This window comes from Miscanthus floridulus, chromosome 9, assembly GCF_019320115.1.
Source record: "Miscanthus floridulus cultivar M001 chromosome 9, ASM1932011v1, whole genome shotgun sequence".
Taxonomy (NCBI): Eukaryota; Viridiplantae; Streptophyta; class Magnoliopsida; order Poales; family Poaceae; genus Miscanthus; species Miscanthus floridulus.
In genome coordinates, this window is record NC_089588.1 from 7,531,825 (window position 1) to 7,558,380 (window position 26,556).

General features: G+C 45.3%; 1 protein-coding gene and 3 pseudogenes across 2 annotated transcripts; 3 read left to right on the forward strand and 1 right to left on the reverse strand.

The window, feature by feature from the left end:
- The first annotated feature begins 538 nt into the window (after nt 1-538).
- Nucleotides 539-1,721, forward strand: LOC136481270 (probable WRKY transcription factor 63; annotated as a pseudogene).
- A 3,832-nt stretch (nt 1,722-5,553) lies between these two features.
- On the reverse strand, nt 5,554-6,926 carry LOC136482530 (beta-amyrin 16-beta-monooxygenase-like; annotated as a pseudogene).
- Nucleotides 6,927-15,158: 8,232 nt separating this feature from the next.
- Nucleotides 15,159-16,339, forward strand: LOC136481271 (probable WRKY transcription factor 63; annotated as a pseudogene).
- Nucleotides 16,340-17,359: 1,020 nt separating this feature from the next.
- On the forward strand, nt 17,360-26,340 carry LOC136481273 (transcription factor WRKY45-2-like). 2 transcript variants are annotated; one of them, XM_066478634.1, is made up of 5 exons: nt 17,360-17,529; nt 20,128-20,190; nt 21,843-22,171; nt 22,261-22,365; nt 24,526-26,340. In XM_066478634.1, exons 3-5 carry the CDS (start codon nt 22,086-22,088, stop codon nt 25,001-25,003), a joined length of 669 nt encoding a protein of 222 aa, XP_066334731.1. In that variant the 5' UTR covers nt 17,360-17,529; nt 20,128-20,190; nt 21,843-22,085; the 3' UTR covers nt 25,004-26,340. The 2 variants fall into 2 exon arrangements, with proteins under 2 accessions (XP_066334731.1, XP_066334732.1); XM_066478635.1 differs by lacking the exon at nt 20,128-20,190.
- The last annotated feature ends 216 nt before the right edge of the window (nt 26,341-26,556 follow it).

Genomic DNA, 26,556 nt, shown 5'->3' on the forward strand with positions numbered 1-26,556 from the left:
GAATAAAAAACAGAAAAGTAAAAAAACTAACACCTAAACCGTTTCGGTCCCATTTTCAAATTTGGCATATCATATTTCTTACCAATTTTGGATTTGTCCAGAAATACGAATTCAATCGGATCAAAAGTAGAAAATGATGCTGGACGGTACGGGGTACGTATATACCAACCGCTTTCATCCCTAATGATGACAAATATGTCTCACAAGTCTTATAAGCCATCAAAACCTCTTACCAATTTATGTAAAAAACACGATCTTGAATATTGCCATGTTTTGTTCTGGCAGGGTGTTGGATAGAGACAGTACGCTCCCTAGTCCTTGTTCTGGCATGCTGTTGGATAGAGACAGTACGCTCCCTAGTCCTTTTTCTAGTGAGAAAATTTGAACAATAACTGATTCCCTACACCATGCTCTCAGACTGTGTGCTGCCATTTGCTATTATAAATAGATGCCCAAAACTGCAATTATCTTGCACCCTCAATTCCAACAATCCAACTATTAGCTACTTATATGTATACATATATTGAGAAACCATCACATGATGAACATCCTTGAATCTTCCAATCTTGGTGGCTGCAAAGAGGTCATCAATGAAGTTGAACACCAAAGGGCTCTCATGATGAACCTACATGACCTTGTACTACCAATACTTGATCCCCACAGTGGGCAAGCAAAGCTCGTACAGCGACTCTTTGAAGAAGTATTCAGTTGGCTCAAGTAAGATTATCTCTTCTCTGGAACTTGGTGATAACAGCGAGAAACAGGCCATTCTTACCAAATATAAAAGAAAAGGAGGTGAGAATAACGTGGAGAATCACATATTATTGGAGGAGAACAAGGGCCGTGGAAACAAGAGAAGGTAAGTGGTAATAGAAGCATATCCTTATTTATCATCCGCTAGGGCTTAAAATTTTGATTGCTTCTCTTGGTGATGGTAGGAAGAATGCAAAACACATAAGTTCAGTTGTGACACAAGCACCACACTTTGATGGATATCAATGGAGGAAGTATGGACAGAAGTGGATCTCCAAAGCAAAGCATTCTAGGTATGTGGGAAAAAAAACATTTGCATTAATGTATGCATTTACTATGTTCTATATTGGATATTTTACTATTGTGCTCTTTGAACTCTCCTTTCTCTCTTAATTGAAAAAAAGGCAGAGCTCTTGCCATTTTCGTTCAAAAAATATATATGTGGATAGATAGATTTTTGCATCGTGCAGCTCAAAAATGCTCCACACATATCTAATAGTATGTAACTGTAAATAACAAAAATGATCCTATTTTCAATATATCCAAAAAAAGGTCTAATGCCGATATGGTTAACCAGGAGCTACTACAGATGTGCCTATAGTAAAGAACAAGGGTGTCCTGCAACTAAGACAGTGCAACAGAAGGAAAATGATGGAAATGGAACGGTGAGATTGTTCAATGTTGACTACTATGACCAGCACATTTGCAAGAGCGATGGCATAGTTCATCCATGTGTTGTTGAGGCAACAACACACGACAGTGTGCCAATCGCCAGTCAAAACCAAAGCAGTAGCTCAACGTTTGTTAATGCCGGTGCCCACGGAATTCAGGATGAAAGCTTTGAAAGCCTATTCATGGTGCCTGACATGCCAGAATATTTGACAGAGTTCACAGATGTTGAAATGGGAAGGGCATTTGAGATTACCTCAATGAACTCGCCAATGATCCCGGAAGACATATGGGCATGAAGAAAAGTGAGAAATGAAACCAAAGTCCTTTTATTGAATATATGGGTGTAAATCATGTGTGCTGACAAGAAAAAGGACATTGGTGTGTCACCGATTAGTCTACATTAAGTGTGATAAGAGAAGTAAAAGATCATGTGCAGAAAGTACTTAAAAATAGACAGAAAACTACATCGTACAAAAACTGTACATATATATGGTCTAGATTCTAGAATGCTGATGCACAATCTATAGACTTTCCTGCTACATATATAACTGTAAAGCATGCATCATGATTACATTACTTCTCATTCCAAGTCTGTAAAAGGACACCCTGCAAAGTCTTACCATCGGTAAAGTCCTCCCGACATCGCTTACTCTGCTAACATTGATAGAGAAAGCTAGAGACATAGGACATAGACACATAGTAATCAACATTAAAAAAACCTGCTTGTTAGGCAATACCTAATGCAGCCTGGCTAGCAATCGGGACGGTTGTATTCTCACCTGACTGCTTAATTTTGTCCAGTTTGTACATGCTGTTGAATTGAACTGTACCGAGACTGAACCTTGCAACCACAGAACGGAACAAATAAAATCATCTACATTAATTTGTCGACCACGGAAATAAATTAGGCGATGAAAGATTCACACGTGAAACAAAGACCGATTGATTCGATTTCCGAAGACTCTGAACTGCCCGCGGTTTGGCAGGAAACCCCAAAGTGAAATCCATCCAAACCTACTAGAATTTTTGCTCCCCAGAGAAGGACAAGAGAGGGATGGAGGGAGAGGTGACCTTAGGCGTTTGGCGGAACTGCAGCTGCTCCCCCGTGTCCCCGGTCCCCGCAGGGTGATCACTGATCAGCGAAGAAGCCACCGCCGCCGACCGCCGTCGCCGCCTCGCCGGAGCCGAAGAGGAGATAACTGGGCTGAAAAAAGTAATTAGGAAGGGCCCCCTGCGCATTGCACTGCTGGCGCCTGCTGCACCATGGATGAATGAAGCCCTTAGAAGGAAAGCCTAGCATGCCCTTAAGGCCGATCCCAAATGAGCTGTATATTTTTATCTAAACCATTATTCTTGTGAGGGTGGAATACTTTTGTCTTAAATTTAAATAGTTTGATAGATTTATAATAGTGTAAACATTTAAGTAAGACAAAACATCCACATGGATGTTCAAAAACAAAACATCCACATGGTGTAATGGTGAGGAATGGTTGTCTTCATTTTTTAGTCTAATTTTCAACCTCTCCCACATATTATTTTTGTTGATACTTTTTAAATATTTCTCTTCTAATATTTTTTTCCTCCTCTCTATGCGTTCACGTGATATACTCTGCGCTCGTCCATGGACGAGGGTGGGCCGCGAATGGAGCAGTGGAAGGAGTGGGCCATGAGAGCGACATGGGATGGGCCCTAGGCTTGCTTTCGTAGCTACGAGGGGTGCGCCGCAAATGGAGTGGAAGGCCTGGGCCATGAGAACGACGCGGGTGAGCCGGACGCAACCATGCGCAGCCAAAAATTACCAGCGGTTGGCTTCTGTCCGAGCGGCCGAATTGTAACAGCTCCCGTTGGGGATGGCCCTCACCCTCGAGGAGCTTCTGTTAGGGATTGAGGAAAAATTGACCTCCGCACGATTTTTTTAGCACACCTCTGCACGATTTGTCAAGCACGAGTTTTGCAACAAAACTGCTCGATTTGAGTTTTGTATGAAGTCTGACCTTCGGGCTAAAACTAAGTGATCTCGACGCGTGTCGCCCAGACCGATCAGTCCTCTAGCGCCTCCGCTTGATTTGGTAGACCGTCATCCTAACTTGTTCAACACGATCTACTCCTCCATATACACTTGCATTTGTCGATGACCCTAGGTGTCAGGTTTGGTCCTCCGGCTTCTCCGGTCCCTCAATCCAAGCATTGTTGTCCGTCCTTCATGGCTCCTAGTTCGTCGGCACGAACCTGCTTAACCTTCACCTTCACCTTCGCTTTCAACCACCACCTCTGTGCTCCACACCTGTTCACCACAATCCAAGAGATATGTTGTACAACACAAACTCACGTCATGGTTAGTCTCAAACTCTATCAAAATCAAACTCACCTTGACAATCACTCATCATCAACCGAGCCACATGGGCACATCTCAACTATGTGTTCGCAACATATCATTTCATTGTAGATTAGGTGATTTGCCAACCCAAACACCGTGTTATGGTACCAATAAGAAGGAAGCTATGGTGAATATTTGCGCAGCCGAGCAGTAGCCAATAGACTAAGAACTCATGGGCATGCTCAGTATGGACATGAACTACAGTAACTGAAGTGATTCCCATCACTTCGTCATATTTTTATCGATAATGCTACAAACAGGATGTCCGACGCCAACGACTCCCTTCGGACGGACGTGTGGTGTGACGTGCACCACAACTTTGACTCCCTCCGTCTCTTATTCTTATTCCAGACACCGCTCGCTCACTTCTCGGCCTTCACCCATCGCACCCTGACCCTACGCCGCTCGCTCCTCACTCCTCTCCCCTGCCCGTCGCGTGCTCCACCCGCACCTCGCTCCTCACTTTGGTCGTGCGCTGCGCCGCCTACTCCCTCTCAAAGCACGCGCAGCCCGCCAGGCTAAGCCAAGGTCGGTGCTGGTGGCGCTGGCTGGTGGTGGTGCTTGCACGTGCTGCTAGTGCTGGGTGCTAGTGGTGCTCGTGCACCGCAGCTCGCCGTCGGCTCTGACCCGACAGCTGGAATCTACTAGCTCAGGCTTCCCCTCCCCTATTTTGCAAATGTATGGTTCAGGTGTTTAAATCGTTTCAAAGGTATATTGCAGTTGTTTCTTATGGATGTTGCAAAAGTAGCAGGGATGTTTGCACATGTTGCATATGTTGCGAGAGTTTCAGAGGCATGTTGCAAGCGTTTGTTTAAAATATTTCATCTCTTCTAGAAGTATGGCAAGCATTTTGATCTGGATGTTGGTATATGTTTCACACATATATTGCAACGACATGTTCCATATGTTTTATGTGTTTAGACATATTGTAAGTGTTCTATTTGGATGATGCATATATTACAATGACTATTTTCCAAGTTTATGTTCCAAATGTTCATCTGTTTCAAAAGTATGTCGCAATTGTTTCATCTGAGTGTTGTAAAAGTAGATCTCAATGTAGGGTTGTTTAGCACAGAAGAGAGAGCTCGTGCGGGAGCCATGGCAGCGTCGGCTGTAATTAAGCTGGCGGCAGCGCTCCACCGGAGGATGTATAGGCATCCGCGCTAGCGCACGCGTTCCCCGTACGACATGCTGCCTCCGCTGGCCCCGCTGAGGTCATGGAGCAAAAGCTTGTGGCATCTCCCTGCGCGACGGAGATGCAGACCTGGCTACGGAGGTGACGCGGGGGTGACGAGGTTGAGACGCCCTGTGGGCACGGCGAGCGGGCGAGCTCCCCTATTACACGGGCGTTACCCGGGGAACGGGACAGTGTGCGGCGGAGCTGCCTCGTCTGGACGCGGGCCTGGGACTGGACGTACGCTAGTTATTCCGTATTTTTATGTCAGCATTATTGTCACTTTGTCAGCACACGCTCGAAGTGGCCACCATCCTACTTGCTCTATACTACTGCCATCAACTTGCAGACATGTCCTTCATCCCCTTTTTTATATTGCAAATGGCGATCTTCGAGAAAAATAGCAGATGTGATCTGTACATGAATGTATACAACAGAATTACCCCCTCTGAATCTCTGATTGCGATATATCATTTCTCATCATGCGATTCATGCGCTAAATCAGAAGCCGTAATTTTGTCAAGCTGTCTGCGACTTTGTGCGTGGACGGTTTATTTGCATTGAATTGAAATGAATTTCACCGGGAGGTGTTTCCTTGATGGATAGGCTCGATGTCGATGAGGAGGCCCTGAGACGGGTACGGCATGGGCGACCTGGAGAAGCTGCCGTCGCAGCCGGCGGCGAGCTTCCACCTGAAGCGCGTCACGATGTGGTGCACGGCTACCAGCGTCTCCACCTTGGCGAACTCGTTCCCGGGGCAGATGCGGGCGCCGCCGCCGAACGGCACGAAGCCGTAGGGCGGTATGGCCGACGGGTCCTCGAACTGCTCCGGGTCGAATCGGCCGGGGTCCGGGAAGATGGCCGGGCTCCAGTGCGTCATGTTGGTGGCGTACATCACCTGCCACCCTTTGGGGATGACGTAGCCGCCGTACTCGACGTCCTGGAGCGCCTTCCTCAGCATGCTGAACGCCGGCGGCACCATCCGCAGCGTCTCCATCGCCGCCGCCCAGGTGTATCTCATCCGGCAGAGGTCGTCCCACGACAGAGCCTCCCCGGACGCCTTGCACCGCGCGATCTCCTCTTGCTCTTGGAGAACTTTGGAGTAGGCGTCTTTTTTGGTGTCGAGATGCCGGAGGAGGAAGGTGATGAGGGCTGCCGTCGTGTTGTGTTCGGCGACCATGAGGAACATGACGTTTTTCGTTTCCTTGTCGGGGAGGCCCTTGGAGAGCATGTGGGTGATGATGTCGTCGGCCGGCGAGCTCTCCCCGCGCTCCAGCTTGGCCCTCCTCTCGTCGATGACCCCCGCGACGGCTCGCAGCCAGGCACCGGCTGAACCTGGTAAAGGGCAGGTTGAGCGGGACCGCCCAGATGCCCTGCACCAGCTGCTGGAACTCCGCCGACAGCTCCCGCCGGACGGCGGCGGCGTCCTTCCCCACCAGCCCGAAAAGGACGGTGCTCATGACGTCGAAGGTGAGCGTCTTCATCGACGGCATCACCGCCACGCTGCCCCGGCCGCGCCAGTGCGCGTCGAGGTGGCGCCGGACCTCGGCGTCCATGCCGGCGACGTGCCTCTTGACGGCGTCCAGCCTGAGGAACTGCACCATCATGGCCCTGACGCGGGCGTGCTCACCGCCGACCACGTCGCGGACCGTCCGCCGGCCGACCATGTGGCTGAAGGCCTCGCTGTTCATGGTGGTCAGCGCGGGGCTGGTGAAGACGAACTTGTTGGCGGAGGGCCCGACGAGGGCGGCGGAGCCAGTCCTCGGCGGTGTTGGCGCGAAGGGCGCGAAGCAGGCTAAGCGTATGTCCGACGACGGGTAGGCCAAAGGAGCCGGGAGAGAGGGCCTTTCTGTCGCTGGCGCTGGCGAAGAGGAGACGATACAGCACCGGGAGCGATACAAGAAACGCGGCAACGATGGCCATCGTCATTGGCATCGAATCTGCCTCCATTGCTTTTGCTTGGGTCGGGTGCGTCGAGAGAAATTAAACTGCTTTTGCTCACTCCGTATAGATTGCCAGATTTAGCGATCTGTAGTGGGTGGATTCCGCGAGGAGATGCATCTAACGACAAGCTAAAGTCACATCGTGATGATGCTTTGGGTTGTACTTACTCGGTTACTCTATTGGTATTGGGTTGGGTGTTATCAAACTGACAAGGACGTGAATGTAAACTATATGTTAGACTATCATTAGGATATCAAAACAAAGGACTCGATCCATTCCTGTAATTAACATAAGGCCTTTAATCCTTATTACGAAATCAATGTTGAGCAGTGTGTTAGTGATTTAGAGGCGATGTAAAGCTCTACGTGTTGTATGTGAATGAGTATTGCATGGTCCTAGTTAATGCTTTTTCAATTTTAGATGAATTGCTCATATAAGCTTTTTAGCTAAAAGCTAAATTTCACCTTTTGAATGGTCGGACGGCTAGCTTCTAGGCGAAGATGACCCAGTTATCCCGGAGGAAGGAGGTGAGCATTCCTAGGATCCAGCTTTGAACTAATCAGAGGATCCCGTCATACAGGGGATAGTCTTTCGGGACGTCCCCTCCAGAGCTCCCCAATGGGCGGCTCGGAGGGCTCGCCGGCGCCACTACCGCCCCCTCCTTCCTGCCACCTCTCCGGCCGCTGCAGCCGTTGGCGGCGGCCAGTGGCGAGCCCCAAAAACCGGGCACCATCCGCAGTCTCCTCCCTTTCCAAGCACCGGTTTCTCTGCCCCTCCCTCTTCTCTGTCAAAGGTGGGTTCGCGCTGCCGACGGGACGGATCCGGCCTCACTAGTACAGAAATGATTTTCAACGACACCACACCTTTCTATCAGAGGCGGTTCAACTAGCATGCCGCCTCTAACCACGCTGTGGGGCATTGTAGCTCTGTGACCGCCTCTATAGATCCATTTTCAGGGGCGGTTCCCTTAAGAGAACCGCCTCTACAAATAGGTCTATTTCTAGGGGCGGTTGTGTTAAGAGAACCGCCTCTGAAGATCCATTTCCAGGGGCGGTCCTCTTTACAAAACTGCTCCTAAAGGAGACCTATGTTCAAATACGGTTCCTTAAGAGAATCGCCCCTACAAATTTATGAACAGAGACGGTTCTCTTTAGTCAACCGCCCCTAAAAATGCCCCTTAAATACCCCTTCTTCCTCCTTGGGACATTCTGCTGAGCACCATTGTTCAGCTCACTTGGAGGGCGAGAAATAGCAAAAATAAAGGGGGGAGGTTTTGCCCTATGAACCTTTGAAGGAGTTGGGTTTGAGAGGTGAGATAGTGGCATCCCTAAACTCTTTTCAAACTTTATATGTACTTCACTTACAGATCTAGAGAGAGACATGCATGATGTTAGATTTTTTATTTTTTCTAGCAATTTAGACTCGTTTTTACCCAACTTACTTGCCTCACATGAACTCTAGTTAATTTCTATATTTACTTTATCATTTTTTAAGCTTTAGGTATAGAATAATATAATATTTGTATCAAAAAATAGACATCAATTGATTCAACATTTCTACGTGAATAATACCTTGATACAAATATACCTTTTCTTTTCGAAGGGCACAAATGGACAAGTCATGAATGTACACGAAACGAGGACATGAAGCTTCCTACATACAATATGTGAATGGTTTTATTAAAGCTGCTAAAAGACACGCTTTGATTAAGCAGATAAAGAATATATATTGTCCCTGTTGTGACTGTCGGAACCGTATAGTATGTCGGGATCCAAATACGATAAGATCATACTTAGTAAGAAGGGGTTTCATAGAGAACTACGAGATTTGGGATCATCATGGTAAGAGACGTACAGAAGTAGGCAACTAGGAATCTACAGATGCACTAGAAGTAAGGGAAGATGTGGATACCCACCTTGTCATGATGCATGATGGTATAGGAGATGACGTTTGTAGGCGGTGGTGGTGGCGAAGGCAGTGGTGGTGGAGAAGGTTGTGGTGGGGAGGATGATGTTGAAGACAACGAAGAAGAGGAAGAAGAAGACTTCCTAGACGACATGTTGCGCTATGTAGAACAAGAATTGCTATTGAAAGGGCTAAATAACTTGGAGACGGTACATAAGGCAAGGAAAGAACGTTTGTACTAGGAGGAAAAGGGTTGTGAGAAAAGATGGTCATTGCTACGTTTTGGGCTAGACATACTGATCTTGAAGGCTAAGTATAGCTGGTTCGATAGGAGCTTCAACGACCTATTGACTCTGTTGGCTGTTCTGCTTCCTAAACTAAACTCGGTGCCCACCAACACATATCAAGCAAAGAAGCTTATCATTCCACTGACGATGGGTGTGGAACGACTACATGCGTGTCCAAACCACTGTATCCTTTTATCGTGGGGTGTTCAAATAACACTGGGAAAAAGAGAAAGAAGGATGAAAAGTAAAATGACGCTTCTTAGAACGTTGTAGTGGAAAACAACACCTTAGCAGTAGATGATACTAACCAAAGGAGAATTCCTGCATTGATTATGTGGTACCTATCACCGATTGACCGCTTGAGGCGTTTGTCCTCAAACCAAAGGGACACAGAGCTCATGCGATGGTGGGCTTTGGATAAACGCAAGAAACACATCGGAGTGCTATGTTACCCATCCGACGCACAATAGTGGAAGGACTTCGATGCCAAGTACAAAGAATTTCATGAAGATCCAAGAAACGTAAGGTTCGCTTTTAGAAACATAAGGACTTCGATGCCAAGGAGTTCAAGATGATTTTTGCAAGTTCATGATGCAGGAGGTTCTTAGTCTGAGGGCCTTATTCTATGGTCATGACTCAAAGTATGCAACACATCCCAAGTTTGAGTCTCTTCGCGCTAAATGCCTGCATCCATTCTTTTCATTCTTTGGCCAACAGCACAATTAATGTTAACTTGTAATTTATAATGTATTTGAAATTGTGGTACAAATACTTTGTTGATCATGTGTGTATCAGTTAACTACTTCACTACTGTGTATTTTTTACGCTAATTTGAATCATTTGCAATCTAGTCTAAAATTTGGTGGGAAACACGATTTCAAATATGGCGGGAAATTTCAAATTCAAAAGTTTGAAACGGATTTTAGAGGCAGTGTTCAGTTTACCGCCCCTAAAAATACATTTTCAGAGGTGGTTGCATTGGCACAGCCGTCCTTAAAAATATATTTTCAAGGACGGTTGCGTTGCAGTAGCCGCCCCTGAAAATACCATTTTTAGGGGTGGATTTCCTAACGGAACCGCCCCTAGAAATGCATTTTCAGGGGCAGTTAAAAGCCCGTTGCTACAGATGCACCATCTTTACAATCGGTGGCATTGTAGCGGTTGGGCAAATCGCCCCTGAAAATTCATTTTAACCGGCTCTGTTGGGAAATGTTGATTCCGACAAAGAGTGAGAGTGAGAGAGGGGCGAGTTCGTTGTAGCTCGACACTGGGGGGTCGAAGGATCCGCTCTGGGGCAAAGGCCTTCGACTAGGAGAGGCACGGGTACAAAAATGAAAGTTCACGCAATTACCGAGGCAATAATTAGGGTTTCAAATGACACGCCATCCTCTCATGGGGTGACTGATTTCCCCCTTTTATAGGGTATGGTTACATCATTTGTCGAGTACAAGAAAAGCCCCTAGGGCAACTAAGGCATATTCCGGTATAATCCTGTATACTGTGCTCACACCTCTGGGGCATTAGAGTCTTTTTCTCTTGCTACCGCCTTTGTTGATGGGCCATTGTCGAGCACGAGCCTTCAGCCCATTATTCATCGCACCATAGCCTCCGATTGATCTTCATAGTGCCACGACCACCGACTTTTCACCATGGCCTCTGACCGGTCTTCATAATGCCTTGGCCTCCATCTTTTCATTGCGGCCCCTGACTGATGTTCAAATCGCCTTGGCCTCCATCTTTTCATCATGGGCTCTTACTTATCTTCATAGCTCCTCGGCCTCCGACTTTTCATCGTAGCCTTTGACTTATCTTCGTAGCGCCTCGGCCTATGACTTTTCATCGTGGCCTCTGACTTATCTTTGTAGCGCCTCAGCCTCTGACTTATCATCATGGAGCTCTGGCCTCTGACTTATCTTCAGAGCGCCTTGGCCTTCGACTTTTCATCGCGAGCTTTGACTTATCTTCACAGCGCTCTGGCCTCTAACTTTTCATTGCGGTCTCTCACTTATCTTCATAGCGCTTCAACCTTGACTTTTCATCGCGGTCTCCGACTTATCGTCATAGAGCCTCGGCCTCTGACTATTCGCCATGTCCTTCGACTAATCTCCATAGTGCCCCGACCTCTGATTTTACACCATGACCTCTAACTTTTCTTCAAAGCGCCTTGGCCTCTGACTTTTCATCACAGCCTCTGACAAATCTTCATAGCGCCTCGGCCTCTGACTTTTTGCCATGGCCTTCGACTGATCTTCATAGTACCCCGACCTCTGATTTTGCACCACGGCCACTGACATTTCTTCATAGCGCCTCGGCCTCTAACTTTTTACCATGGCCTCTGACAAATCTTCAGAGCGCCTCGGCCTCTTACTTTTCGCCACAGCCTTCAACTGATCTCAAGCTACTATACTAAATTCTATTAGGCCTCTTCAAGGGGGAGTTGGCCCTTACACTACTACAGATTAACCAGTCACCAACGCATCTATCACCACCGGTATCATTAAAAACGATGATGATAGCTATCATCAATGGTTCGTAATATGAACAGTTGGTGATGAGAGTATTACCGCCGATTCGTAAGAACATCCGGGTCAATAACTATCACCGCCGCTTTGTCTTACCAACCGACTGTGATAGTCCATAATCACAACCGGTTTGCACCACCAGCCGGTGGTGATCATGTGCTCCTCATCACTGTCGCCTCGCCATATGAACTAGCGGTACGGTGAAGATATTTTCACCGCCTGCTTGTTGTATGATACGGCGGTAATAACCATGTTGTCATATACATAAATTCATATTTTTTTAAAATAAAGTCAAATGAAAATAAACTTTATATCAAAGTTGTAGATCTCGACGCAATCGACAACTTTGTAGTCGATGACTTTTTCATTTGAAACCATGTACGGTCCCAAAATTCTGTTTGAAGCGCTCAAATTTTGAAATTTAATTTTTTCGAATTGTACAAACGACCGTAGATGGAAAACAACCAAAACCAAAGTTGTAGATCTCGATGAGATATACAACTTCGTAGTTGACAACTATTTCATTAGAAGTCATTTATAGTCTCAAATTTGTATCTGAAGTTTTAAAATTAAAAAAAAACAAAATTTCCAAACAATCTCGGATGGAAAAACGACCAAAACCAAAGTTGTAGATCTCGATGAGAACAACAACTTTGTAGCTGATGAGTTTTTCATTTGAAATCATTTGAGGTCCCAAAAGTCTGGCTGAAGTTTTGATGTTTTAAAATTTAAATTTGTTAAACGACCTCGGATGACGAAACAACCAAAATCAAAGTTATAAATCTCAATTAGAACAACAAATTTGTAGTTTATGACTTTTTCATCTGAAGCCGTTTAGGGTTCTAAATATTCATTTTAAATCCTGAACAGTGAATACTAGGGGAATAGATATGCTATATAGACACAGGTGACTTAGGGATGGAGTGGTTAGAGAAGCAAAGGACAAAGGTCTCAGTTTCGAATCCCAGCACTGTGTACCATAAAAAATAGTGTGGAGTTGTAGCTAGAGCAGCTTCTCGGTACCATGAAGCTAGAGCTAGTGGGGGTGCTTCCCAGGATTGAAATAAATTTTTGCCAGTTGCAAACCGCCTGTGATGAGAATGTCATCACCACTGATAGCTTACTACCAAGACCGAAAAGCGTTAGTGATGGGCTTTACGAACCGCTTTGTGATTGGTCAATCTGTAGTTGTGATATTCCATACGGGCACCCCCAGCAGCCCCTAAAGAAGTTTCCTGTAGTAGTAGTGCCTCCCAGGTCGAATCTAGCCTCTCTGCCACTCGATCCGCTCGATGCGGCGGCGATCGCCAACACTCCCTCACCCTCCCACCCTCGGTTCCGACATAGACACTGGCTAGTGCGCCCTTCCTCTCCGGTGCCGAGTTGGTGCGGGCATGTGCTCCCCAATTAGAGCCCTTAGACTGCCCACAACGTGAGCGATGCTGAAACAGCTCGGGAAATAGTTTTTTATTCATTTCAGCACCGATGCTTCTACATGCCTCGATGCCTGAGTTTTCTGGCTCTAGCACCGCCCCCTGCAATGTGTTGCATCGATGCTGAATTCTTCTCTCTCTTTGTTTCAACATTCTCTCTCCTTGTTTCAGCATCGATATTTGATACACTGTGGGTGGTCTTACCGGATCCGCGCAGGTCCGAGGTCAACTGTTTGGGCATTTGGTGCTCGGGGATGGCTTGATCCGGTGGCTTGGTGGTCGGATCCAATGACTGCAGGTGTGGTTCTGACCGGTGCTGCGCTTCTTCACTCAGGTCGGCCGTGCACGACGTCTTCGTCGTCGTCTCTTCGGGCCGAACATGCCGTCCTCGTGTGGCGGTGGCCTGCGCCCCTCATCGGCCGTGCGCGGCGTCGTCAACGTGGGCTCCTCAGGCCTCGATTCACCATCCCTGTGTGTGGCGGCAGCTGGCGACCCTTCCTCCACTCCGGATGCCCGTCGACGCGCGCCTCCCACCATTGTGGCGCGAGTCCGGGAACGACTCTGCGTGGTATGGTGGCGGCCGGCACCCCACCCCTTCGTCCAGGCTCCAACACTTGCCTGTGCGCGCCTCCAACCATCGTGGGCGAGTCCGAGAATGGCTCCGTGTGGTATGGCGGCGGCCGGCCTCCTCCCTCCATCCAGGTGTGGACGCTTGCCGGTGCGCGCCTCCCACCATCACAGGCAAGTCCGGGGAAGGCTCTGCGTGGTGTGGCGGCAGCTGACACCCCCTTTTTTTGTCTAGGCGCGGATGCTTGCCTGTGCACGCCTTGCACCTGCGCGGGCTTGTCAAAGAACGGCTCCGCGTGTTGTTGCTGTGGCCAGCCCCCCTCCCTCCATCAAGGCGTGGACATTTGCCAGTGCGCACGTCCCACCATCGCGAGCGAGTCCGGAAACAGCTCCACGCGGTATGGCGGCAGCCGGCACCCCCGTTCGTCCAGGCGTGGACACATGCTGGTGCGTGCCACCCACCATCATGTGCGAGTCCGGGAACGGCTCCGGGTAGTGTGGCGGAGGCCGGCACTCCCCCTTTTATATAGGTGTGGACTCTTGTCGGTGCACACCTACCACCTGCACGAGCGAGTCCAAGAACGGCTCCGTGTGGTATGGCGGCGGCCGGCCTCTTCCCTCCGTCCAGGTGTGGACGCTTGCCGGTGCGTGCCTCCCAGCATCGCGGGCGAGTCCGAAAACGGCTCCGTGCGGTATGGTGAAAGCCAGCAACCCCCCCCCCCCCTGTCCAGGTGTGGACACTTGTCGGTGTGCGCCTCCCTCCATCACGGGCGGGTCAACGGGAGCACTGTCAAAGGTTCTGGGCGAAAGCTCATCTCAGACCAGTCTGGGCCAGCAACGAAGTTTTTCTTTCCTTCTTGAAGGTGTCACTAAAGAACCTCTTGCTGCTGCTTCTCCTGGTTCGGCCTGTTCAAGGCATAAGGCTCTGGCGAAAGCCTTGCTAGGCGCCTGCTTGGCTGACGATGATTACGTTTTGGCGTCATTCGCCTCCCTGGATGCATCGTCGAAGAGCTCTTGTGCGGTGTTGTGATAGTCCTTGCATTCCGCTAGTATTCGTGGTTCCGCCGCTTTTCGCCCTAGTGCTGGGACGTGTAACCGTTGTTGCTTTTTCCTCCTCAACGTTTGTAAAACATAAAATGAACCGTTTTGGGCTACATCAATATATACACAGGTGGGGAGTAATCCCCCCCCCCCCCCTACATTAAAAAAAAACTAATCAGAGCTGTTTTCGTAGGATCGCCCGATTCTGACTTCCTTGGTCTTGACCTCTGGCTCAGGGACCGAGTGCTAGACTCCTGCTCGGGGATTTTTGTTCTGCAGGCATGCTGTTGGATAGAGACACTACGCACCCCAGTCCTTTTTGCAGTGAGAAAATTTGAACAATAACTGATTCTCTCCACCATGCTCTCAGACTGTGTGCTACCATTTGCTTGTATAAATAGATGCCCAAAGCTGCAATCATCTAGCACGCCTTCCAACTATTAGCTACTTATATGTATACATACATTGAGAAACCATCACATGATGAACATCCTTGAATCTTCCAATCTTGGTGGCTACAAAGAGGTGATCAATGAAGTTAAACACCAAAGGGCTCTCATGATGAACCTACATGACCTTGTACTACCAATACTTGATTCCCACAGTGGGCAAGCAAAGCTCGTACAGCAACTCTTTGAAGAAGTATTCAGCTGCTCAGTAAGATTATCTCTTCCCTGGAACTTGGTGATAGCAGCGAGAAACAGGCCATTCTTACCAAATATAAAAGAAAAGGAGGTGAGAATAACGTGGAGAATCACATATTATTGGAGGAGAACAAGGGCCGTGGAAACAAGAGAAGGTAAGTGGTAATAGAAGCGTATCCTTATTTATCATCCGCTAGGGCTTAAAATTTTGATTGCTTCTCTTGGTGATGGTAGGAAGAATGCAAAACACATAAGTTCAGTTGTGACACAAGCACCACACTTTGATGGATATCAATGGAGAAAGTATGGGCAGAAGTGGATCTCCAAAGCAAAGCATTCTAGGTATGTGGAAAAAAAAACAGTTGCATTAATGTATGCATTTACTATGTTCTATATAGGATTTTTTTACTATTGTGCTCTTTGAACTCTCCTTTCTCTCTTAATTGGAAAAAAAGGCAGAGCTCTTGCCATTTTCGTTCAAAAAATATATATGTGGATAGATAGATTTTTGCATCGTGCAGCTCAAAAATGCTCCACACATATCTAATAGTATGTAACTGTAAATAACAAAAATGATCCTATTTTCAATATATCCAAAAAAAAGGTCTAATGCCGATATGGTTAACCAGGAGCTACTACAGATGTGCCTATAGTAAAGAACAAGGGTGTCCTGCAACTAAGACAGTGCAACAGAAGGAAAATGATGGAAATGGAACGGTGAGATTGTTCAATGTTGACTATTATGGCCAGCACATTTGCAAGAGCTATGGCATAGTTCATCCATGTGTTGTTGAGGCAACAACACACGACAGTGTGCCAATCGCCAGTCAAAACCAAAGCAGTAGCTCAACGTTTGTTAATGCCGGTGCCCACGGAATTCAGGATGAAAGCTTTGAAAGCTTATTCATGGTGCCTGACATGCCAGAATATTTGACAGAGTTCACAGATGTTGAAATGGGAAGGGCATTTGAGATTACCTCAATGAACTCGCCAATGATCCCGGAAGACATATGGGCATGAAGAAAAATGAGAAATGAAACCAAAGTCCTTTTATTGAATATATGGGTGTAAATCATGTGTGCTGACAAGAAAAAGGACATTGGTGTGTCACCGATTAGTCTACATTAAGTGTGATAAGAGAAGTAAAAGATCATGTGCAGAAAGTACTTAAAAATAGACAGAAAACTACATCGTACAAAAACTGTACATATGGTCTAGATGCTGATGTACTATGTGGACTTTCCTGTGACATATAACTGTAAAGCATGCATCATCATTGTATTAGTTGCCATCCCAAGTCTGTAAAAGGACACCCTCCATCAGTCAAGTCCTCCTGACATCGCTTACTCTGAGAAAACTAGACACAGGACAGTAATCAACATAAGCAAATGGCTTGTTAGACCAATACCTAATGCAGCCTAGCTAGCAATCGGGACGGTTGTATTCTCACCTGACTGCTTAACTTTGTTCAGTTTGTACATGATGCTGAATTGAACTGTACCCAAACTGAACCTTGCAACCACACAAGACAGAACGGAACAAATAAATATATCTGGCTACCGCCCACGGTTTCTGAAGACTCTGAACCGCCCACGGTTTGGCAGGAAGACCCGACGCCGAAATCTACTAGAATTTTTGCTCCCCAGAGAGACAGAGATGGAGAGGGACGGAGGGAGAAGTGATCTGCAGCTGCCCCACGTCGCAGTCACAATCCCTGATCAGCGACGAAGCCGCGGCCGCCGCCGCCGGAGCCGAAGAGGAGACAGAGCGAGAGATAGCTTTAGCTGGCCTGGGCTGGGCTGAAAAAGCAATTAGGCAAAGGCCCCGTGCGGCACCATGGATGAATGAGGCCCATACAAAGCTCAGCCTTCCCAACAGGTCGGACACAAATGAGGCCCACTGGACTAGCGTGACTTCATCCAGCCCAAGTGGATGCACAATCGACGGAGCCGCCGGGCCTAACCGAAGGCCCGGCGTCCCCTCTTCTCCAGTGTCCACAGTCCCGTCCTCTCCTTCCCCGGCTCCGATGCGGCCGGCAACCGGACCGGCGGTCGGTATCTCTCTCTCCCGTGACGATCGACCAACTCCGACGGCCGGCGCGAGCCGGAACCGGTGGAGGCCTGGGCGTGGATGTGTCCTCCTGGTTTCGCGCCCGTACGTCCGATCGATCCGACGGATGGCTTTGCCTCGGTGCCGGCGGCTGGCAGACGGTAATTCCAATGCGCCTGTTTACTGCATATTACATTGGTTCACTGTGCTTTCAGAGAAAAAAAATTACATTGGTTCATTTGGAGGAATCCTTTTTACTGCATACTCTAATTTCGGTAGGTTGGCGTGTTTTTTCATGTGCTTATTTGTGTTAATCTTGATCCATTTGATTAGCCACTCACACACCTCTAGTTTAGATTAGCAATAGAAGTTTAGGATTCTCATGTGATTCTCCGGAATCTTTGCCAAAAGCACACTGAAAACGTGAAAAGTTTTACCTTGAATCATCTAATAAAACGATTCTTGTTCTTAGCATTACCAGGTAGAATCACCGAAAAGGGTGTCCCACCTGATCTAATTCAGCATCTTCTTATTTTTCTTCACAATCCAAATCCAAAATCCCTACCAAACCTTTTTTGAGAAACTGATGATGGCGAATAACCATGCATCACCTGAGAAACGTTTCAAGGAGAATTTGGATATGAAAAGATTTTATGAGAATTTTAAGCTCTGTGCCCAGGAAGGACGGACCTGGCGCAAGCTGTAGAGTCTTACCGTATGTGATCGGAAGGTTCCGGGTTCGAGTCGTGGTCTCCTCGCATTGCACAGGCGAGGGTAAGGCTTGCCACTGACACACTTTCCCAGACCACCTTTCTCCAGACCCCGCACAGAGCTGGAGCTCTCTGCCCTGCACTGGGTACGCCTTTTTTTTTTAAGCTCTGTGCCAAACAAGACATGTCCTGACCCTGGCACGCGTACCTATATATCTCCCTCTCACCGAGGACACCGAAGTCTATGTGATTTTCTACTCTCCCATTGCAGCCACAAGCCTGCAGATATAAATATGAATATTGCTGGGCTGCAGTATATTAGAATACTAGCAGAGTAGCAGCAGAGACTGAGGCCCAGTTTAGATGCAATTTTTTTTGCAAAATGCAACTGTAGCGTTTTTCGTTGTTATTTGGCAATTAGTGTCCAATCATAGTCTAATTAGGCTTAAAAGATTCGTCTCGTGAATTTCGTCTAAACTGTGTAATTAGTTTTATTTTTTATTTATATTTAATGCTTCATGCATGGGTCTAAAGATTCGATGTGACGGGGAATCTTGAAAAATTTGGCAAAATGAAGTGGAACTAAACAGGGCCTGACTTTTGTGAAGATTGCCGTGTCCCTAAGCAGCTTCCTCTTGCTTTACAAGAAGATGACACTACTAGTAGCTAGCTGATGCATGAACTAATTAACTATAGGAATCCTAAACCAACTCAACATCTCATTTCGATTTTTCTTTTCTCCCCAGAGCAACTATATACTTGATTCCTACACATGGGGTGGTGGCATTATTATCAAATAAATATTACTTGAGTGCTTGCTGCGTTTTATGGTCTTTGAGAACAATTCTTTTCTTGAGCCGAAGAGACCTTCTGTAAAGAAATACTCTATGTCCCCAAAAAAAACCCGTAAATCTCACTTTTCTTGCGCTGATTCAAGAGAACGTCTGTAAATTTCTAGGTGTTACGTTCTCAAGTTTAACTAGATTCATATAAAAATAGTATTGATGTCTATACCTTCAAATAAATTTATTATAAAAATATATCTTTATGATTAATCCAATTATTAACTACATATCATGAGTATTAATTGTCTATCATATGGAATTAGTAAATTTAAGATTGATTTCTAAAAAACGAAATTTACATTGGACAGACAGTAGGATCAAAATCGATAAAGAATTGATCTCTGATGATATAGTATTTTACCGGGGAAGGAACCGATTTAGTTGGGTCCAAGAGGAATAATAATATCTTCCTCAACTATATATTTATATTATTCTAACTTTTACAGCATGGAAGAAAGCTAAGCTTAGCATGCAACACAGATCAGCTGTCAGAAGACGACAGCTCTGTTCAATTTCTATCTCAAGTCCCCCTGAACTGAAGAGATCATAGCATAGCATAGCATATCTTCCAGGAAACATCCCACCGCGCTCTCACCATACGAGTTATTAACTACAGAAAACTGTTGACAATATAATTAGAGAGATTCTCACGCGGATCGATTAAGATGGAGCGATTTGCACGAAAACAGCGCAACAGCACATGGAAGCACCTTGTATCAGCGTCCACTTTCTAGATAGCAGATCAGCTATTGGTCGTCTTTGTTTTCCTCCAACAGGCTCTCTGCTGATTATTCAATTGAGGGCTGCTGCTCACAAGTTCCACTGCATCTGCCCCATTGTTTATGACCCATCACCTGGGTGTGCTCAAGAAATAATAAAAATTAGAAGCCATTGTAGATCAAGTTAGTTTTGCTGTTCATTAGTCCGTAGTAAGTACACATTTCTGAAAGATGGCTTAAGTGTTACAATGCTTGTGTAAATGGTCTGTCTGTTTACGTATCCAGTATTTGTCACTTTTTTTGTAAATTTAGATGCAAATTATGGGTATTTTGTAGAGTAGAGAATTATATCCCTATTGTTCTCTGTCCTCTCCCCTTCCAAGTATTCGTCACTTGAGATGAAACCACTCATACTTCGGGAATTTTCTTAGGGTGGGTGCACCTTCTTTGGAACTGACAAAGTACTATGTATGTGTTTTCTGAAGACAATGGAGTATTTGAAACATGGATGGGTATTTGGACCTCCCCTCAATCTTGATTCGGACTAGGTACTACTGCACTACAAATATAACTTCTTTTTGCAACAGTTTGGTAATTGAATAAAGCAACCGTCTTCTTCATTCCACATAAAAAAAATATAGAATGGTTGGGTGATGAGCTGTTTGTTTGTACGTGGATGTGTTTATGAAGCAAATAAACTATAAGCTTGACTGCTTGAATCTGTCACCAGAAAGTCCACTACCTCTCCTAATTCCGCAACAAAATAATGCGCGAGATGACGCGGCTGCTTCGATAGCCACGACCTCAATGGCTAAAATATTAGTATCATGCAATGCTATTAAAAGGACAAGCTGTTTCCATTGATCTCTGCTCATTGGTAGCGTAGTATTTAGCTTTTAGCTCAGAATGTTATCAGAGATTTTATCCATGTTTTAATTTAGAAGAATGATGTTTAACTTTTTAATCCCATAAAAACCATAGAACCTAAGCAGCCGTCTTTTTTTTGTTAGAATATCACTAATTTTGTTGCCAATGTCTTGTTCAGATGGGGATTATTTGCTCATGAACAAGCGACAGTTATAATTAATAAAAAAACGAATTACAAGCTACAAATAAAATGAATTTTGTGGATTTATCCCCAATATGGAGAAGTGAAACACACACACACACACTGCTCCACTACTACTGCTGTTTTGCTTTAGCCTTTAGGAATCGTGTATCTGGTCTTCAGAAGAGTGTAGAAAGCACCTTGCAACTAGTTAAGTGCTTTCAATTTTATCATCATTATGCAAAAGCAGGAAAGACATATTTAAACCATGTCATTTTCAACTGTTCCTAGCAAGAGCATTTGTCTTCTGCCCACAAGGTCATTATATTAGCATTATGGTAACTAATAATACAGCTCAATGAGGAGCCGTCGACAGGATTATATATTTTTTCTTTCTTTTGGGGCTTCTCTCTTGTGACTTGCTTTGAAAAAGACTACTTGGTGAAAGTTTGTTCAAATCGATGCACTATATTATATATCTATAAGCTCCTTATTTATTTATTTATTATGCTAGCCTGTGGCGGTGGGGGGATTCATCCACCAAACCCAAGATTTTGTAGTGAGGCTGTGCCTGCCTTTTATTTTATTTTTAAGTATTTAACAAGTAATGTAAGACCAAGCTGAGAGTCTTCAGAAACGTAAAGAAATGCAGAGCTAGCTGTCCTCCTGCACATGGATTGGTATTGTTAATGGCCTTCAGTCCTTCAGATTTGATTTCTTTTTTAATAACAGTCATTCAGATGTGGCCGGCTCTTTGATGCCAGCAGCCTCACTCTGTCACCTCTCTCCGTTACTCATTACAGCTACTAAAACTAGTCCTGAAACTACTGTAATGACATGATCTGGAGATATATAAAATTGAAAATAACAAGGTAGACACACATCAGAAGTTTTATTATTCCGGAAATTTCACATAGTATTCTCGCTCTCAATCCTTGGACAATTTTGCTGCTCTGTCTCTGGTTTGTACGTGTGGTTCGTTTTTCATTGTTTTATTAGAAAGAGAGGGGTTTGCTTCTTCTTTTGTATTATTAAAAAACACATCTTTTGTATTAAAAAAACTTTGCTGTCTATTGTTTTTTTATAAGCTTCGATGTCTATTGTTGAAAAGATACAGTGTATATAGCTCCTGGCCATTATTTTTTATTTCAGGGCTGCAGAAAGGGTATTAGTATTTGGAAGAGAAAAAAAAAGGAAAATAAATTGATGAAGACGAGGAGTGGAAGCGGCGTTAAGCGACGCGTGTTAACGTTGAAGAATGCTCCTGCTCCTGCACCGTCGTTGTTTAAAGCCTATAAATAAAGGTGGTCAGAACCGTCGTCTCCAACACCAACAACATCCAGGCAAGAAACGCCTCCTCCGGTCTCCCCTCTCGCCTCCGACGTCGTCCTCGCCATGGCTCTGGACTCGGTTCCTCCTTACCCCTGCGACCTGGGCTCCTCCAGTAGGGCCGCCGCAGCCAGGACCCAGCAGAGGATCAGGTACGCGTCGTTCTCGATCGATTCCTCCTTGCCCCCCGCCGCGAAATTTGCGCAGTCTGACGGTATGCGCCTGTTCTGTAATTCGCCAGGAAAGATGAGCGCACCTGGACCTCGGACACGTACGCGCCGTACGACGACGGGCACCAATGGAGGAAGTACGGCGAGAAGAAGCTCTCCATCTCCAACTTCCCCAGGTTCGTTCCGTTCATTTTTCATAGCCCTTTGCCCTGCAGTTTTTGTTCCCCAAATAAGCGTCTTATGTTTCAGCTATGTATCGCCGACGGTCAATTTATTAGCTCTTACCAGATCTGGAGTGTGTTCGTGGGACCTGTTCCTGGTTCCACCGGGGGTAGTTACCTCAACTCTTCAGAATTTATTTAAGAACAAGTTATTGCCTTGTTTTGACTGCAATAATTCCTCATTTTTAGTATCTTTATATATGCTATCCTGGCTTCCAGTAGTATAAGTAAAGATGAACTGAAAGAACTGTGCATACTTCCTATCTCTAGTCTAGTGCTAGTATAATTTTCATCTTAAATGAAGCGTGTTTGCCGGTGCAGTAGTTTTGTGGGCAGGGCACACATCTTGACCTTTTCAGTATGGGCTGTTTACCTCCTGATGGCACATGGAAGAAGATCATATATATGCTTGTTGTGTATCGTACATCTCTCGTTCATCTTGTCTTGTGCTAGACTGCTAGCTTAAGAAAATTGCAATTCACCAAAATCCCTGCTCGCTTTGGAGTTTGGAATACCATAGGCGGTTCAGTGGTCTGAGTGAGTGGAGAACAAATCTGAAACTGACAGTGGGTACCAGTTGCAGACATGTTCATCTAAGCTCCAGTTTCCACATATCTAAATTCAATCTAATGTTGCTACTATTCGTTGTCCGCAAAAAGAAACAAATCTCTTGCTTCTGGTCAATATATAGTCTTTGTATGTTCAGTTTGTGGGCCAAAGACTTTTTATTTTCCACCCCAAATCACATTGCCGTTTAGCGCGCCTAACGTTTTGAATATCAGGGGGGACGGACATATCAAATTGTGTGATTGTCTACTAGTCACTCTCTGGTAGAATTGTCGGTGGACAGGTGTCGCTGTACGCTTGAGTGATTGAAATAAAAACAAATACAAGTGAAATAGAAGAGTCTTTTATGTCGTGACTACTGGAAAAGAACATTCAAAGTGGAAATCTCTTTCCTAACTGACAACTCAACTAGGCAGTAGGCACATAAAGAACTCGTAAAGTGTTACTTCAGACTTCCTCTTAACACTTCTTATATGTGAATATACAGTTCACAAGTTGGCCACCTTTAGTACCTGTCATTTGCAACTCAGTTTGAGATCTAATGCTTCACTAGCATACTAAAAGTTGCCTCATTTGTTTAGCGTGCATGTTGTCCAACTCAAGTCTTCAGCTGTTAGTAGTATCCATGCCGACAGTCTCTGGCAGTCCTTTTTCTGCTTTTCTAGAGAGCGATTGGAATGAGGTGCAGACCCCCATATATATTGTTAGCCCATCAAGAGCATGTTAATTGATGGGGAGCTAATGTTTATTTTCTAAAAGGCAGTGGACGCAGTAGATGAAGAGGCCTTAAAAGTGTTTGTAGATGGTGTTCCACCTAATTTAGGTAGACTGAATGTTGACAGAGGAGGGGGAAGGACATGATGCATCTTTAAAAAGGGGCGTACCCAATGCGGGGTCTGGGGAAGGGTGTCAGTGGCAAGCCTTACCCTCGCCTGTGCAATGCGAGGAGACTGCGACTCGAACCCGGGACCTTCCGGTCACAGGCGGTAAGACTCTACCGCTTGCACCAGGCCCGCCCTTCGACATGATGCATCTTTATTTTCCAAAATACTCACCCACTTACTGAGTTAAAGGGAAATAGACCTTTGACATATGGATGTTATTGCAGAGTCCTTCCAGAATTGTAAAGAAGAATAAGACAAGTTGGTACACTAAAGTCTAGAGAAATCTTTAAAAAGGTGTTATTCAACCTTCTGAGAGGAAATTTAAGAGGACCGTGTGTTTTACTCACTAACTGTCGGTGGTCTAACTAAGTTCCAACCGCTCTAATAGAGAATTAGCGAAAATCTGAGAAATTTCGTTTTGACGCTAAGCAGCTCAACTCAAAGTCCCTTCCTGTGACTTTGTGGTGTGCTCTTGTTATATTATTAGTGGAAGACATGCAAGTACTGATCTCAAAACGTTAAAAAGGATGGAACAGAGTATTCTCTGACACACGACTATTCTGAACTTTTCGGTTAAAGTATTTACACTGTATTCAGCATTTTGGCAAATAATTCTTCTCTTCCCTTTGGAGTGAATTTTTGGTACATGTCATCCTATTTTCAGGTTCTATTACAGATGCACCTACAAGAACGACATGAAGTGCCCCGCGACAAAGCAAGTCCAACAGAAGGACACCAGCGACCCACCATTGTTCTCTGCCACTTACTTCAACCATCACACCTGCAGCACCAGCTCAAGCGCCGTAGGAAGTGCTAGAGACATCGCGTCGCAGTCATCTTCGAACAAGGCGGTGTCAATCTGCTTCAGCCCGCACGCTGCCTCCGAACAGCCCTCATTCCTGACATCCCCGGCAACGCCACGATCACCAATCATGCACTCTTACAGCGCCAACCAACAGCCTGACAGGAGCGCCAACCAATCATGCACTATCACTGTCGGTTTCTTAAAATCCGGCAGTGATGAGGCCGACAGTGATGTCAAACTCTGTAGTAGTGGTCCCACCTGTTCTAATTCAGCATCTTCTTATTTTTCTTCACAATCCAAATCCAAAATCCCTACCAAACCTTTTTTGAGAAACTGATGATGGCGAATAACCATGCATCACTTGAGAAACGTTTCAAGGAGAATTTGGATATGAAAAGATTTTATGAGAATTTCAAGCTCTGTGCCAAAAAAGAAATGTCCTGCCCCTGACACGCGTACCTATATATCTCCCTCTCACCGAGGACACCGAAGTCAATAGGTATGTGATTTTCTACTCTCCCGTTGCAGCCACAAGCCTGCAGATATAAATATGAATATTGCTGGGCTGCAGTATATTAGAATACTAGCAGAGTAGCAGCAGAGACTGACTTTTGTGAAGATTGCCGTGTCCCTAAGCAGCTTCCTCTTGCTTTACAAGAAGATGACACTACTAGTAGCTAGCTGATGCATGAACTAATTAACTATAGGAATCCTAAACCAACTCAACATCTCATTTCGATTTTTCTTTTCTCCCCAGAGCAACTATATACTTGATTCCTACACATGGGGTGGTGGCATTATTATCAAATAAATATTACTTGAGTGCTTGCTGCGTTTTATGGTCTTTGAGAACAATTCTTTTCTTGAGCCGAAGAGACCTTCTGTAAAGAAATACTCTATGTCCCCCAAAAAAACCCGTAAATCTCACTTTTCTTGCGCTGATTCAAGAGAACGTCTGTAAATTTCTAGGTGCTACATTCTCAAGTTTAACTAGATTCACATAAAATAGTAATGATGTCTATATCTTCAAATAAATTTATTATAAAAATATATCTTATGATTAATCCAATTATTAACTACATATCACGAGTATTAATTGTCTATCATATGGAATTAGTAAATTTAAGATTGATTTCTAAAAAAACGAAATTTACATTGGACAGACAGTAGGATTAAAATCGATAAAGAATTGATCTCTGATGATATAGTATTTTACTGGGGAAGGAACCGATTTAGTTGGGTCCAAGAGGAATAATAATATCTTCCTCAACTATATATTTATATTATTCTAACTTTTACAGCATGGAAGAAAGCTAAGCTTAGCATGCAAGACAGATCAGCTGTCAGAAGACGACAGCTCTGTTCAATTTCTATCTCAAGTCCCCCTGAACTGAAGAGATCATAGCATAGCATAGCATATCTTCCAGGAAACATCGCACCGCGCTCTCACCATACGAGTTATTAACTACAGAAACTGTTGACAATATAATTAGAGAGATTCTCACGCGGATCGATTAAGATGGAGCGATTTGCACGAAAACAGCGCAACAGCACATGGAAGCACCTTGTATCAGCGTCCACTTTCTAGATAGCGGATCAACTATTGGTTGTCTTTGTTTTCCTCCAACAGGCTCTCTGCTGATTATTCAACTGAGGGCTGCTGCTCACAAGTTCCACCGCATCTGCCCCATTGTTTATGACCCATCAACTGGGTGTGCTCAAGAAATAATAAAAATTAGAAGCCATTGTAGATCAAGTTAGTTTTGCTGTTCACTAGTCCGTAGTAAGTACACATTTCTGAAAGATGGCTTAAATGTTACAGTGCTTGTGTAAATGGTCTGTCTGTTTACGTATCCAGTATTTGTCACTTTTTTTTGTAAATTTGGAGCA